The 15,253-nt window shown below is 39.8% G+C and overlaps 1 protein-coding gene across 1 annotated transcript in view; it reads left to right on the top strand.

Annotated features, from left to right (window-relative positions):
• Nucleotides 1-15,253, top strand: part of LOC141103523 (calcium-activated chloride channel regulator 1-like) — a 118,594-nt gene that overhangs the window by 31,958 nt on the left and 71,383 nt on the right. The window contains exons 2-3 of the mRNA XM_073593200.1: nucleotides 8,685-8,825; nucleotides 9,238-9,388. Of these exons, the coding sequence (XP_073449301.1) occupies nucleotides 8,685-8,825; nucleotides 9,238-9,388 (292 nt within the window). The remainder of the gene's footprint in view (nucleotides 1-8,684; nucleotides 8,826-9,237; nucleotides 9,389-15,253) is intronic.

Genomic DNA, 15,253 nt, shown 5'->3' with positions numbered 1-15,253 from the left:
CTCAGTGGCGAGCGGTGTCTCCGTGACACGCCACCACCGAAGGAACAGGGATGCGCGAGCCCGATCAGGCGCATTCCCTGTTTAAATGGAGGGCCATCATATGACACCCTCCCAGAAGGAGAGCCGCGCCGCCTGGCCGTCATATGTTCCTCCTGGGAAAAAAAAATTAAAAGTCAGCAGTTACAAATACTGTAGCTGCTGACTTTTAATATATGGACACTTACCTATCCAGGGAGTCCGCAATCTCGTCACCCCAGCCGAATTTTGGATCAGCCGGCGGGTGCTGCCGCTGCCATTCCTTGCAAGGGAAACTGGCAGTGAGGCCTTTCAGCTTCACAGCGATTTCCCTACTACGCATGCGCAAAGCACGCTGCATTTTCTAACTGGCCCGGTGGCGGAAGAAGAGGGGCCGAATTTCCTAGGGACGGCACCGCGGCACAGTCTTCCGGAAGTGAGGAATGGTACCTGTCAAAAACAGGTACCCGTTCCCCCCTCCTCCCTGAAAGCTGGCAAATGTGGCACCGGGGGGGGGGGGGGGGGGAGCAGATAAGCGAAAGTTCCACATTTCGGGAGGAACTTCGCTTTAAGCTATTATAATCTTAGGGTTGAATATTAGGGGTTTTTCCCCCTTATTTTTATATTGTCTGAGGACAGCTCCGCAACCAAACGTTGGAGATGAGTGGCCCACATAAATCTGACATTCCTTGCCTCTTAACTGCCCATTTGTCCCCCAGCTCCAGTGTGTTGAATTTCACAGTACAATCAACTACTCTGCGTTCATTATGCGTATGTATATCTGCATAATTGTGTAATCCTACAATGCAATGGTAATTTATCCTTGATTTGGTCATTTATTTTAGTAAATTATTTTGACTGTCTTCCATTTTGTGAGGGTAGAATGAGTTTGGTCAGGCAGCAACCGTAGGACTTAAGGTGACTTATAACACTCCAGCTAAAGTGTCAGTCTCAGGAAAAGTATAATAAATAAGAGGAAAATATAGATTTCATGACTTCAACTGTACAATTATGATAACCTAAATCTATTTTGATTTTGCCTAAGCCCATTTGTGACTGGTTCTCTTGAAGCCATGCACCAATAACCTTCCAAAACTCAACCCTGTTCTTCATTTAAAAATAAGAATATATGTAACCTTAATGGTCTAGGACCTAGGTCCTTGCAATCAGTTTATCTAAATGCAATTGATTACCAAGGGGTGTGGACCTAATAAAACCAAGCGTATTTATTATTATGGTTATAATTATTGTTATAACTTATAACTTATAACGCATATCTTCTTAAAGCTATGAAGTAGACAGGCAGATATTATAAAAATAACATTTTAATATACACAAATTGTGAAAACACTAGGATTACCCAATTTATTTTTAGAGCTTTTCACTTATCCCTAACTATGTGCATTTTAATTAAACATGTCTATCACAAAACAAATGAAATAACCAAAATTCATCAGTAACAGCACTAGAGTATTGATGGCATGCTCTGTAAAACCCAACAGTGAGGTTTAAGGTAAATCATACTTTTTTGGCATTTAAATGGCATAATAAGTAGCTGTAGTACAAGTTCCAACAATGTCAAGTAATTACTGCCTGAAGAGAAGTCTAAAAGTCTACTGCCAGCAAAAAAATGAATAGTATGATAAATGGCCCTGTATTGCCTTGGTGATTCGATGTAGGAATGTACACATTTACTACATGGATCTTCTGTCACAGCACAGCAGGTTTCTTAAATATAATTACCATAAGTGCAAAAATACAGACCTTAACAGTAAAATCTGAATAAACGCAGTTTAGAAGAGTAAAGTTATTGACAAAAGGGCAGGTGACAACCTAAAAATTATGGAAGAGGATACATTTGTATGTTGGCTCTAGCAACTTGACCCAGCACTGTGTCTCATACGACTTATCTAATGGACTGAAGAATTGTCTATTCTTCACTTTTGAAAATGATGGTTTGCAGATGTCATGTAAATCATGCTGTCCACATCACTAAACTAAACATCACTAATCACTGCTTAATTTATCTGAAATTTGCAGCTGAAGTCTATGTAGAAACCAATACTTCTGGGAGTGTTTATTGTCAGTATCCCACTTGCAGTCAGTGGTTCCTCCTACAGATCTCTACATCATTGCAGGACTCAGTAGTGATATAGAAGTTGGCAGGAGAAACAAATGATTAAGGACCTTTTCTGGGTTTCATCAAAACCCTGGTTCAGACTGAGTTTCAGCTGTTTAGAGGTTAGTAGAGAAACATCAGCAGGGATGCGCTATACCCACGCACCAAGCCCACTATTACCCAAAACTTCACTTTTATTCATAACTGTCTAAAAATCTATAATGTAGAAAAAACATATATACAACTGTCTTTATAGGGAGATAACAACCAAACAGCAAGCACGTCTTTAGCTGCTGTTGGTTAATCTTTCTGTCTGAGTGGAGATGTGTATAAGGTAGGGTCAGTATCCTGGCCATATACCACAACCCAAAAGCATGGATTAATACAGAGGGTTACTGTGGTTGTGCCCCTCAAAATTAAATATTCCACAGTACCCTTCCAACCTGGGAAAATAATGCACTTCTATCACCAGTTCACAAACATCTAAATTTTCCTCCTACAACTAAATCCACATTGCCCCAATTAATCTAAATGCTCATAATTAAAAAAAAAAAGAAATAGAATTAAAAAACACAAAAAATCCCTTTACCCAACATGTTTCGCCTAAAAGCAAGCCTTTATAAAGGGTGTGCAGTGAATAAAGTGTGTTTAAAGAAAGCACATGTCAAATGGCAGCTGCTTGCAGTACAGTTCTATTTATAATATGGTGTAGGGGTGTGTCATCTCCCATCAACGTGTGACGCCATACATGCGTCATGACATCATTTTTCATCATGGCGTAAATATACGTAGCGCGTACATCCCTAACAAAGCATTGCTTTTAGGCAAAACATGTTGGGTAAGGGATTTTTTGTGCTTTTTTAATAATTTTTCATAATTTTTCATTATGGACACATTGATTTATTGCGGCAATGTGGATTTAGTTGTAGGGGGAAAATTTAGATTTTTGTGGACTGGTGGGGATATTGGATTGATAGGAGTGCATTCTTTTCCCAGGCTGAAAGGGTACTGTTGAATATTTGATTTTGATGGGCAGCTGAGCCTTTTAGTAACCCCAGTAACTCTCAGTATCAATCCATGCCTTTGGGTTGTGGTATGTGGCCAGGATACTGACCCTACTCTATACACATCTCCACTCAGACAGAAAGATTGACCAGCGGCAGCTAAAGACATGCTTGCTGTCTGATTGTTATCATCCTATAATGAAGGCAGTTGTATATCTGTTTCATCATTTTGTATTTTTGCACTAATTCTGCATTGCCCTATAAGGTTATACAGTATCTCACAAAAGTGAGTACACCCCTCACATTTTTGTAAATATTTTATTATATCTTTTCATGTGACAAAACTGAAGAAATGACACTTTGCTACAATGTAAAGTAGTCAGTGTACAGCTTGTATAACAGTGTAAATTTGCTGTCCCCTCAAAATAACTCAACACACAGCCATTAATGTCTAAACCGCTGGCAACAAAAGTGAGTACACTCCTAAGTGAAAATGTCCAAAATGGGCCCCATTAACCATTTTCCCTCCCCGGGGTCACGTGACTCGTTAGTGTTACAAGGTCTCAGGTGTAAATGGGGAGCAGGTGTGTTATATTTGGTGTTATCGCTTTTAGTCTCTCATACTGGTCACTGGAAGTTCAACATGGCACCTCATGGCAAAGAACTCTCTGAGGATCTGAAAAAAAAAAAGAATTCTTGCTCTACATAAAGATGACCTAGTCTATAAGAAGATTGCCAACACCCTGAAACTAAGCTGCAGCACGGTGGCCATGACCATACAGCGGTTTAACAGGACAGGTTCCACTCAGAACAGGCCTCGCCATGATCGACCAAAGAAGTTGAATGTACGTGCTCAGCGTCATATCCAGAGCATGTTTTTGGGAAATAGAGGTATGACTGTTGCTAGCATTGCTGCAGAGGATGAAGGAGTGGGGGGTTAGCCTGTCAGTTCTCAGACCATACGCCGCACACCGCATCAAATTGGTCTGCATTGCTGTCGTCCCAGAAGGAAGCCTCTTTTAAAGATGATGCGTAAGAAAGCCTGCAAACAGTTTGCTGAAGACAAGCAGACTAAGACATGGATTACTGGAACCATGTCCTGTGGTCTGATGAGACCAAGATAAACTTATTTGGTTCAGATGGTGTCAAGCGTGTGTGGTGGCAACCAGGTGAGGAGTACAAAGACAAGTGTGTCTTGCCTACAGTCAAGCATGGTGGTGAGAGTGTGATGGTCTGGGGCTGCATGAGTGCTGCCGGCACTGGGGAGTTACAGTTCATTGAGGGAACCATGAATGCCAACATGTACTGTGACATACTGAAGCAGAGCATGATCCCCACCCTTCGGAGACTGGGCTGCAGGCCAGTATTCCAACATAACGACCCCAAACACACCTCCAAGATGACCACTTCCTTGCTAAAGAAGCTGAAGGTAAAAGGTGATGGACTGGCCAAGCATGTCTCCAGGCCTAAACCCTATTGAGCATCTGTGGGGCATCTCAAACGGAAGGTGGAGGATCTCAAGGTCTCTAACATCCACCAGCTCTGTGATGTCATCATGGAGGAGTGGAAGAGGACTCCAGTGGCAACATGTGAAGCTCTGGTGAACTCCATGCCCAAGAGGGTTAAGGCGGTGCTGGAAAATAATGGTGGCCACACAAAATATTGACATTTTGGGCCCAATTTGGACATTTTCACTTAGGGGTGTACTCACTTTTGTTGCCAGCGGTTTAGACATTAATGGCTTTGTGTTGAATTATTTTGAGAGGACAGCAAATTTACACTGTTATACAAGCTGTACACTCACTACTATTCATTGTAGCAAAGTGTAATTTCTTCAGCGTTGTCACATGAAAAGAAATAATAAAAACATTTACAAAAATGTGAGGGGTGTACTCACTTTTGTGAGATACTGTATACCTGGCATTCTTATGACTTTCTATAATTTTCTACATTATAGATTTTTAGACATTAATGAATAAAAGTGAAGTTTTATGTCATAGTGGGTGTGGTGCATGGGTATAGTGCACCCTTGCTGATGTTTCTCTATAAATTTTTTGTACGACCAATCTTACAGTAGAAGTATACATCAGGTTGTTTTTTTTGCTTGTTTTTTAGAGATTAGCATTCGATCTGAAATTTCAGAATGTTCAGTGGGAATTTCCCAGTCGAACTACCCAAAATGAAATACATCACCGGTAAAGTCTCAGCCAATGCACTATGCCTCATGTACACTGCTGCTGGTAAACGGACGTTTAGGAGCAGTTGGGCATTTTTTTCAGCTGCCCCTGAACCCTCCCCTATGTTATCTTATCAGTACATGTACACAGGTTCGTTTATAATCGTTTCTAGGCAGTTGTGTTGAGGCTTTTTTTGGAACCCAAAAAAATGCATCCAGAAGCTGTGTTTAGAGGCATTTTAAACGCCAAACGCGGCTAAACGCGGCTACCCGCGTTTAGGCGCGTTTTCGTCTAGTAGCGTTTTTAAAGGGAGACATTTTATTCATTACTTTTGAGCCTGGGAAATGCTAAAAACACACCTAAAACTCTTGCAATAAAAAAAAAATGGTTTCTTTTGCTCTAGACTGAGAGAAGAGAACACATTTTACAGATGTTCTGATTTCTGAGGCAGAGTGCAAGCAGATTGCAGCTGGAAATAAGAAATGGTTGCCTCTTTTGCCAAGACTGAATGAAGATGGTGAATTTTATAAGAATTTGAAATTCAAATTTGAAGCCTGTTTAACCACCTCCTGCCTGCCGTATAAACTAACGACGGCGGGCGGGATGCTCGCTCGTTATGAGACGATGTCATATGACAATGCCCCAGTCTTAACTCAGGGGGCGCACAGCTCAGTGATCGCGGGAGCGCTGTGTCCCTGGGACACGGCACAACCCCAATCTTGGTAAAGAGCCAGTGATGAGGCTCTTTACCCATGCGTCCAATCACAGCTAATCACATGTAAACAAGGAAATGCTGGTTATCGGCTCTCCTCGCCTCACACTGGCAGAGTGTGAGGAGAGCCGATCAGTGGCATCTCCTCACAGGGGAGACCTGTGCAGATAATTACTGTAGGGCACTGATCATCAGTGCCCTGATTATTAGTGCAGTCCCAACAGTGTCCAGCAGTGATGATAATCTGTGGCCATCAGTGATGTCAATATGTGCCCATCAGTGATGCCAGTCAGTGCCTGCTCATCAGTGTTGCCCATCAGTGTCGCCTATCCATGCCACCTATCATTGTTCCTAAGTGCTGCCTATCAGTGCCCATCAGTGCCACCTATCAGTGCTCATCAGTGCTGTATATCAGTGCCACCTATCAGTGCCCATCAGTGCTGTATATGAGTGCCTCCTCATCAGCGCCACCTTATCAGTGCCCATCAGTGCCGCCTCATCAGTGCCCACCAGTGCAGCCTATCAGTGTCCATCAGTGCAGCCTCATCAGCACTCATCAGTGAAGGAGAAAAATTACTTATTTACAACATTTTCTGACAGACACTAAGAAAAGCTTTTTTTTTCAAATTTTTCTGGCTTTTTTCGTTTTTTTAGCAAAAAAAAAAAAAAAACAGCGGTGATTAAATACCACCAAAAGAAAGCTCAATTTGTGTAAAAAAAAATTAAACAAAATTTTAATTTTATTTGGATACAGCGTTGCATGACTGCACAATTGTCATTCAAAGTGTGACAGTGCTGAAAGATAAAAATTGGCCTGGGCAGGAAGGGGGTAAAAGTGCTCGGCATTGAAGCAGTTAAACAGGCTGATGTATTTGAGGCAGAGAACAAGCAGTTTGCATCTTACAATAACAATTGGGTTGTTTTTTTTCTCAGACAAGAAAGGGCAAACATGTACAGATCTGCAGCAAAGCTTTTATATCATTTTGAACAGGCTGATAGTTTTTAGGTAGAGAGCAGGCAAATTGCATTTGGAAAATGAACAAAAGATACATTTGTTATTATAAATTTAAAAAAAAAAATGTTAGTGATTTAAGAATACTTTTAAAGTGATTATAAAGATTTACATTTTTTTTTTAAACAATAAGCAAGTTGTACTTTTATCTGCTTTGTGCAATGGTTTTGTTCCTCTTCTCAGCCTTCCCCCCGCCAAATGCCCCCATAACCAGCCACTTGCTATGGGAGGACTCGTGCATGCTCACTCCCAGGGCCCCCCCGCTCTCTCTTTACTGGCTGTTTTTGAGCCAAAGAGGAGGGAGAGATCCGGAAGTGCCTTTGCGCTCCTGCATGTTGATGATTTGAGATCAAGCTCAGGTGAGAATAAGGGGGGATGGGGTGCATGCAAAGAGTTTTTTTTACCTGGATTGCATTTAGATCCACTTTAAGCCTTGGAAAGTACACAATTTCTTAAGGATTGGGCAGGTGGAGATAAAGGATTTTTTGTTATTATTTAAAATTTTAGGCAAAAAAATGATTTTGGAGAATTGCACTCTCTGCTTTTAAACCTATTTGGATAGGCCACTATTTCGGAGGTAGGGAGCAAGCAGATTTTATCAATTAATATGAAATTAGACTGTATTTTTGCTGAGACAGAAAATAGCAATTATACTGATTTGCCTCAGAGAATCTCATCCTTATTAATACAACGCAAATTGGTAGGCAGAGAGTAGACCTATTTCAGATAGACATTTTACTTGAAACTGAATTTTCTTCCATTTTAGCCTAGAAAATGGCCATTACCGATTCCTAAGTTTAGGCACCCCTTGACTTTAATGGGGCTTAGATTCGGCATCTAAACTTCGGTAAAGTTCCCCAAATCTGCCCTAATTCGCACCTTAGTATGATCAGACTTTTACTACCAATGAGCATAGCAGGAGGGTCACTTTCAGAGGAGACTTCAGCGGAGGTTTTTCATCAATAGAGTGATGTTCCATGGTGCAGGCAGCAGGACAGGTATTTATTATCCTTTTTTACAGGGTTGCCTTTTTGTCAATGTAATCCTTCTGACAGGGTCACTTTAATACCTTTGAGTTACTTTTAACGGATATGCAGGAAAAGTGCAGGTATTCCTCAAAGTGACCAGTCTGATTCTTGCTATTACTTTTTAATGCAGGTCCATTGAGCAACTAATGAATATCAGAGTTTGGGGAAGTGTGGACAGGTGCTCACACCCTAACAACATCTGGCTACGCTCAGCACATTCTGAGTGAAAGCTAGAGCAGTCCATCTTTCATAGAGGGAGTTGGGTGGGTGCCCTGGTCCACCATAGGTCTTCTAAATGAATGTCTGAGAACTTGGGGAGTCAAAAAGGAGGGGAAAATAAAATACCAGTTACATCTAACACCACAATCCATGCGCCGTTGCATTTGATACTATTTAGAGTTGTGTTTTTTTTTATTCTACAAGGATTTTATTTTGTTGTCTTGAAGACTCTGCTAGACTTTAACAGTGCAGTACAACCTGACCAATCGACTATGGAAACATAAAGGATAAATCCATTATTGCCTTGTTATTTCTTGAAGGTACCCCATAATAAAGTTAAGAAAACAGGTTTATGTATCAATATATAATTATTTCCACAATTTGTATTTTTTTCTTAGAATATGGTCAAAGAAGCCACAAGTTATTTGTTTCAAGCTACTCAAAAGAGGCTCTACATAAAAAGTGTTAAAATTCTAATCCCATCTACCTGGACACCAGGAAGTAAATATAAAGACCCAACAAAAGAAACATATAATGAGGTAAGTCTTCCAATACATTTTGAATGTTCTCTGCAGATGGTAAGATGAGTAAAATATATATGCAATACCATCCACACAATGCTGGGCATACATTAAGTTGCACTTCTTAATTTTTTGCACAAAATTTTAGTGATTGCACTATTTTTTTATACACAATTTCCTGCTCTCTACAAGAAAACCCTATTCCAGAGTTAAGCCTGTGGTGTCCTGAAATATTAATCTGTGTATATGTGTTGAAAAAGACATTTCAGAATATTTCACATATTTAGAGGATATTTTTTTTTAAATTTAGGAAAAAAAACTTAATTCTCCAGAGTAACTCTTTATACATATAGCAGAATGTTTACCTTTTTTAAAAAATCCTTCACAAAGGCATATATAGAACTATTATGTATGTTTCTGATTTTGCCAGGCAGATATTATTATCGCCTCTCCCTACCTGAAATATGGAGATGACCCTTATACTTTACAGTATGGACTCTGCGGAGAACCTGGAAAATATATTCACTTTACACCCAACTTCTTACTTAATAACAGTCTGTTGTCTGGTTACGGACCAAGAGGTAAATCCCTTTGTTTTTATTCACAGTTTTGATTATCTGAAACAATTATTATGTGCATTGAAACTGAACTCCAGACAGGTATAAAATACACAAATGAATGCTGTATGTATTAATATATCAATAAGGCCCACTTGAACCATCAGTTTAAATCAGCTAAATACATTCCTGATGCATGAAACAAAAGGTGTTACTTTTTTATAGTTCATGTTCTTTCTAAAGCAGCCACAAACTGAGTATAACGTTTGTGGTGCCCTACTAGCAGCTGCAGAGTGAGCCACTTGAAAAGTAAAGAAAAAAAGGCGCTTCTAAGTACAGAAGTAAAACTTTATATTTCCCAAAAGGGTTAAAAACACTTACAAAAGGGTAGATGGGTAGGAGCACATAATATTAGTAATATGGCAGGTGGTCCGGCATTCTGGTAGTCCCAAGGAGTCTCAGGGATATCCGGAGATGTAATTCTATGGCAGCATATCCTGAAGTGGCTGGCAGATGGAAGCCACAACTCTCCTGGATACTGGGAAGACAGCTAGGCTGTCTGAGGCAGCATGGAAGCCAAATCCAGGAAGTGACATCAGCGGGAAGGGACCAGCAACCAGCGTGGACAGCAAACCAGAAGTGATATCATCATGCAACGCGTTTCGGAACAGCTAATTGGTTCCTTCTTCAAGCAAGGACTAAAGGTTACTAGAAGCAGAGCTTCTTATGGCCTGTGGGCAGGCTTTGGGCGGGACTATGGATGGGCATGAGCAGGACAAAGGGAAGCACTGCGCTTATAAACTGACATAATGAATATAAAAACAGCGTACCGGGGACACAAAAAAAGGAAAAACAGAAGACTGACATACAGGGCAAACTGATGCAAAGACATGATGAAAAAACAGCCAGAGTGAGCCACTTGCTCAAAGCAGTGGTCTCATTACAGAGGTCTGACATATCCCCAATGTGTAATCAGCAAAGTTTATGTTCCCTGCAGATAGGGGAACTCTGGCTTTGCCTCAGCAGGTGGTCCGCAAAAAAGAAATAAGGGACCATTCTGTGCAATATTGTTGCACAGAGCAGGTAAGTATAAGGTAACTATAACCTCTTTTTTATTTTAACCACTTGCCAACCAGCTCACACACATCTACGTTGGCAAAGTGGCTACTTCCTGCGAATCGCTGTACCTGTACGGAGGTATTTATTATAGCAAAAGTAAAATATATTGTTTTTTTTTTTTCAAAATTGACGCTCAATTGTGCAATTGTCAGTTAAAGTGAAGCAGTGCTGTATCGCAAAAAATGACTTTTTCATTAAGGGGGAAAATCTTCCGGGGCTGAAGCGGTTAATTTAAAAAAAAAAAATGCTTTTAATATCACTTTAAGCATAGGGCTGGGTTTCCAGTTAGTTATCCCTGTAAGTAAAATTACCTGTGGGGTGTCTGTTCTTGGGACCCTTAAACCAATGCAATGCTTTTTCACATGTTATTTATTTTTGTGTGGGTTCCTCCAGCATGGATTCCTATTTAAAATTCATACCAGACCCGAGGGGCCAGGTATGGATTTTAAGAAGACCCCCGTGTCATTTTTTTTTCCTGTTTTTTTTTTTTTTAATGTGCTCTCTCTGTTTAGAATACAGTGTGGGTTTCCTTTAAAGTTCATACCAGGCCCTTATCCAGACATACAGCCTTGGTGGGCAGGATTGGGAACCATGCCTTTTAACATTGGAAGGGTACCTTGCAAGGCTCCCTCCCCTTGTAAGGCATGTTGAGGGACAAAGGCCTCTTCCCTACACTGGTCCTTCAAAAGAGACTTATTGAAATATAAATGCACCATTCCCAAAATATGTAAAAAATAAATAGAGACTCAAACCTTACAAAAGTAAACCATGTCCCATGGTGGAGGGGCATTTGGAGAGATTCTTCTACTTCCTGTCTGGTACAAAGGATGTGCCCAGGACAGGAAGAGGGGGAAATATTTATTACTTTTATTATTGTCCCTGGTGCAGATTTTTCCTCACTCCCCATCTGGTAAAGAATTATTTCCAGAACAGAAAGTGAGGGGAAATTTTTCTAACTATACACTTTACAATCTGACCATACAATCTCTGTACAATCAACCTTAGACCTACCAACACTATGTAATATGAGGACCTACCCAATCAAGCCAATCAATTTCTATCCAATCAGGCAAGCCTTTGTACTACATACTTGTTGGTACATCTAAATCGTATTATGTGTGGTGAATTTATCGAAGCCCTGCATAGCAGTGAAACCTGGCAGGGGTTCTAACCTTGTCCAGTTCTGTCCAAAACTATAAAAAAAAGTTTTGAGTATAGATACACTTAAAATATATACAACAACAATCAGTCACTATATAGGTATCGGAGGGACTGTTAAGAACCACACCCAATACATATAAAAAACAAAATGCTATATATACACCTCAGTGGAAATTTTAAGGTGCTTCATAAATACTGTCAGACTCAAATAGCTAAAATACAATTTATTATGTAATCAATAGAAGGTAGTTCTTATGACTACAGCTGCAGCACATTTCCACCATGTAGTTAATGCCCAGGCACCACTAGGTATTAATAGATATCCATAAAAGACTTCTGCTTAGGTTGTAGCGCTATGCACTCTGGTGCTGGAAAGCTTCTGCAGTCTCCACAAACTTGGGAAGTAAACACATTTTCCATCAGATCTAAAGGGGTCAGTCTTCCTCCTATAAATCCCTCACTGCATATGGTGCAAGTGGTGCCTGTGCATTAAGAACCAATGGTGGAAATTTAGCACATTTGTACTCATGAGCACTGCTATTTATTGACAAATAATATTTATTGAAATAATATTATATCAATGGAGCGGTGCTAAATCTAAACATTGATTCCTAAATAAAGCAACAAAACAGCTATAAAGACTAGATAATATAAAATGATAAATAAATTAACATGTAGTAAAGTGCAAACAGAAAAAAAATTGAGTATCATACAGAATATCCACAATGAATGGTGATGCCAAAGTCCAGTGCAAAACGTAAATAAACACAGTAATAGAATATCTCGTTGAGGTGCTTAAATAATGCTTAAAAAATCCAGGTGAAATATAAGCAATCAAATAGTCCAGTGCTCAATCCAAGGAAGAAAACAAACTCCACCACTGTGTACAATGGCAGCTCACCTTAAAGTGGTGTTCCGGCCAAAATTATACTTTTTAAATAAAAATACCCCTATAATACACAATCTTAATGTACTCTAGTAAAGTTAGTCTGTAAACTAAGGTCTGTTTTGTTAGTTTATAGCAGTAGTTTGTTATTTTATAAACTTACAATAGGCCGTGGCCATCTTAAGTGTGGGCATCTGAAGCCAGACTGTATTTCTTCCTGGATCTCATCCTTGCTGATCTCGCACATGCTCAGTGCAGCACAAGCAGGGTAATAGGTTTCAGGTCAGGTTTCCATAGCAACAGCAGTGTCAGAGGAAGTTGCCGCCCCTTCCCAGAAGGCATTGCAAACAGGAAATGATGCGATGGGCCACGGCCAGGGAGGAGGAAGTGAAAAATGAATACAGCAGATATACAGTAGGTGCTGAGAAAAAAAGTAAAAAAATATCCAATTCGTTTACAGTGCACAGTTTAGTGAGGGATGCTGAAGAGTTGTAAAAGTGGGTGGAACTCCACTTTAAATCAAAAGGTAACACACATCAACAGACAACACTGAACTCCATAGGGTGTATGTCACTCAGTAGTTGGTGGTACTCAGTTGGCTAACACATGTAATACGAATAATAATCCTTATGGTGTAGTGTTAACAACGAATTTATTAAAAACAATGTAGAGACAGCAGCTGGGACCGTGGGGTCACACTCAGACAGAACGCTATGGAATCCAAACTTCCAGTCTCGGCCGTGACCGGAAGTGACGTTGCCTCAGTGATCTCAGTGAATTTTTTCAGGGGTTAATATTAAATAAATGTAATATTCATTGAAGGGACCACAAATAGACAAAATGAAAGGACCATAACAATTATATTTGCACACTGACTTCAGCTTCACACAGGTTATCCCCCAGAGGGATAATGGGACATGCCCCAGTCCAATTATATTGCCAGTAGAAGGTGAATGGGAAAATCCGGACAGCCGCACTCCAGGAAGATGTAGTTCAAAAGTTATTTATTGTAATAAATTCTTGAGCATATAGCATACAAAACACTGTGGCAGAAAGTACAGGCAACTTTCTGCCTGTACTTTCTGCCACAGTGTTTTGTATGCTATATGCTCAAGAATTTATTACAATAAATAACTTTTGATCTACATCTTCCTGGAGTGCGGCTGTCCGGATTTTCTCATTCACCTTTAACACGACTCAGCATTAGCCAGCACCTGGGGCTCTTTATCCTGGGAGATAACTGAGTTGATACCTGGAAGTAGATCCATGCCTGTGCGGTGAGAATTTTTCTGCTTTATATTGCCAGTAGACTAAAAGCATACAATTCCTCTCCCTGTTTTGCCCCCGGGGAATACTAGGTGTAAAACATGTCGAGAATAGAGAGCTCTCTGATGTCATGGAAGACAAACCTCTGGACTGCTTGATACACAAATTTGTAGAGGTGGGACAACTAGGCCGGGTCCCCAAAAGGAAGGAATATTAATTTTAATAAACTTTAGGCATTATGTCCTTGATTTAAGAATAAAAAGTGTGTATTTTGATACAGTTTTCAACAAGTTTATGAAGTCCCTTAAAAGTCCCATTAAGCTTTTTATAGCATTTTGCACTGTAAATATACAGTATACTATTCTTTTAACTCTAGTGTACAACAAAAGAGTTCTTTGAAGTTTCAGTAGATGGCAGAGTTGGATTTTTAATTCCTGCTCTCTGACAGAAATTCTAAAGCAGGGATATGCAATTAGCGGGCCTCCAGCTGTTGCAGAACTACAAGTCCCATGAGGCATAGCAAGACTCTGACAGCCACAAACATGGCACCCAGAGACAGAGGAATGATGGGACTTGTAGTTTTGCAACAGCTGGAGGTCCGCTAATTGCATATCCCTGGTCTAAAGCAAAGAATAAAGCAATCAATGCTAAATATACAAACATCTGCAAATTTGCTAAGACTATTCTGGGTTTACTTAACAGAAGTGGGACTTCATAATTCTTTTTTAAGAGATACTGGCAGGTATCAAATAATGTACATAGAAAGTAAAACTGCTGACTTCTACTTCACACAGCTCAATTGCCCCTCATATACTGAGTTTGTTTACATTCTCAATGACAGTCACACATTTTTAAAACGCATGACAAAACATCATTCTGTGGTCATGCGTGCACACACACACACACAGTCATAGCGCTCTATGTGTGCTTTGCTTGACCTGTCAAAATGTGTTTATATATGATACAATATACCAGTCCAGAGTAGAAACTTTTACAGATAATGACTGGCAAAATATTACTTTCCAAAATACATTTAACCACTTAAGGACCGAGCCTCTTTCTGAGATTTGGTGTTTACAAGTTAAAATCAGTTGTTTTTTTTTGCTAGAAAATTACTTAGAACCCCCAAACATTACATATATATTTTTTTCTAACACCCTAGAAAATAAAATGGCAGTCTTTCTGTCACACCGTATTTGCACAGCGGTCTTACAAGTGCACTCATTTTGGAAAAAATACACGTTTTTGCATTAAAAAAATAAAACAACAGTAAAGTTAGCCCAATTATTTTTTTATATTGTGAAAGATAATGTTACGCCGAGTAAATTGATACCCAACATGTCATGCTTTAAAATTGCGCCCGCTCATGGAATAGCGACAAACTTTTACCCTTAAAAATATCCATAGGCAATGCTTAAAAAATTCTACAGGTTGCATGTTTTGAGTTACAGAGGAGG

The sequence above is a fragment of the Aquarana catesbeiana genome, linkage group LG07 (assembly GCF_042186555.1).
Source record: "Aquarana catesbeiana isolate 2022-GZ linkage group LG07, ASM4218655v1, whole genome shotgun sequence".
Classification (NCBI taxonomy): Eukaryota; Metazoa; Chordata; class Amphibia; order Anura; family Ranidae; genus Aquarana; species Aquarana catesbeiana.
This window is presented reverse-complemented; position numbering and strand designations above follow the sequence as displayed.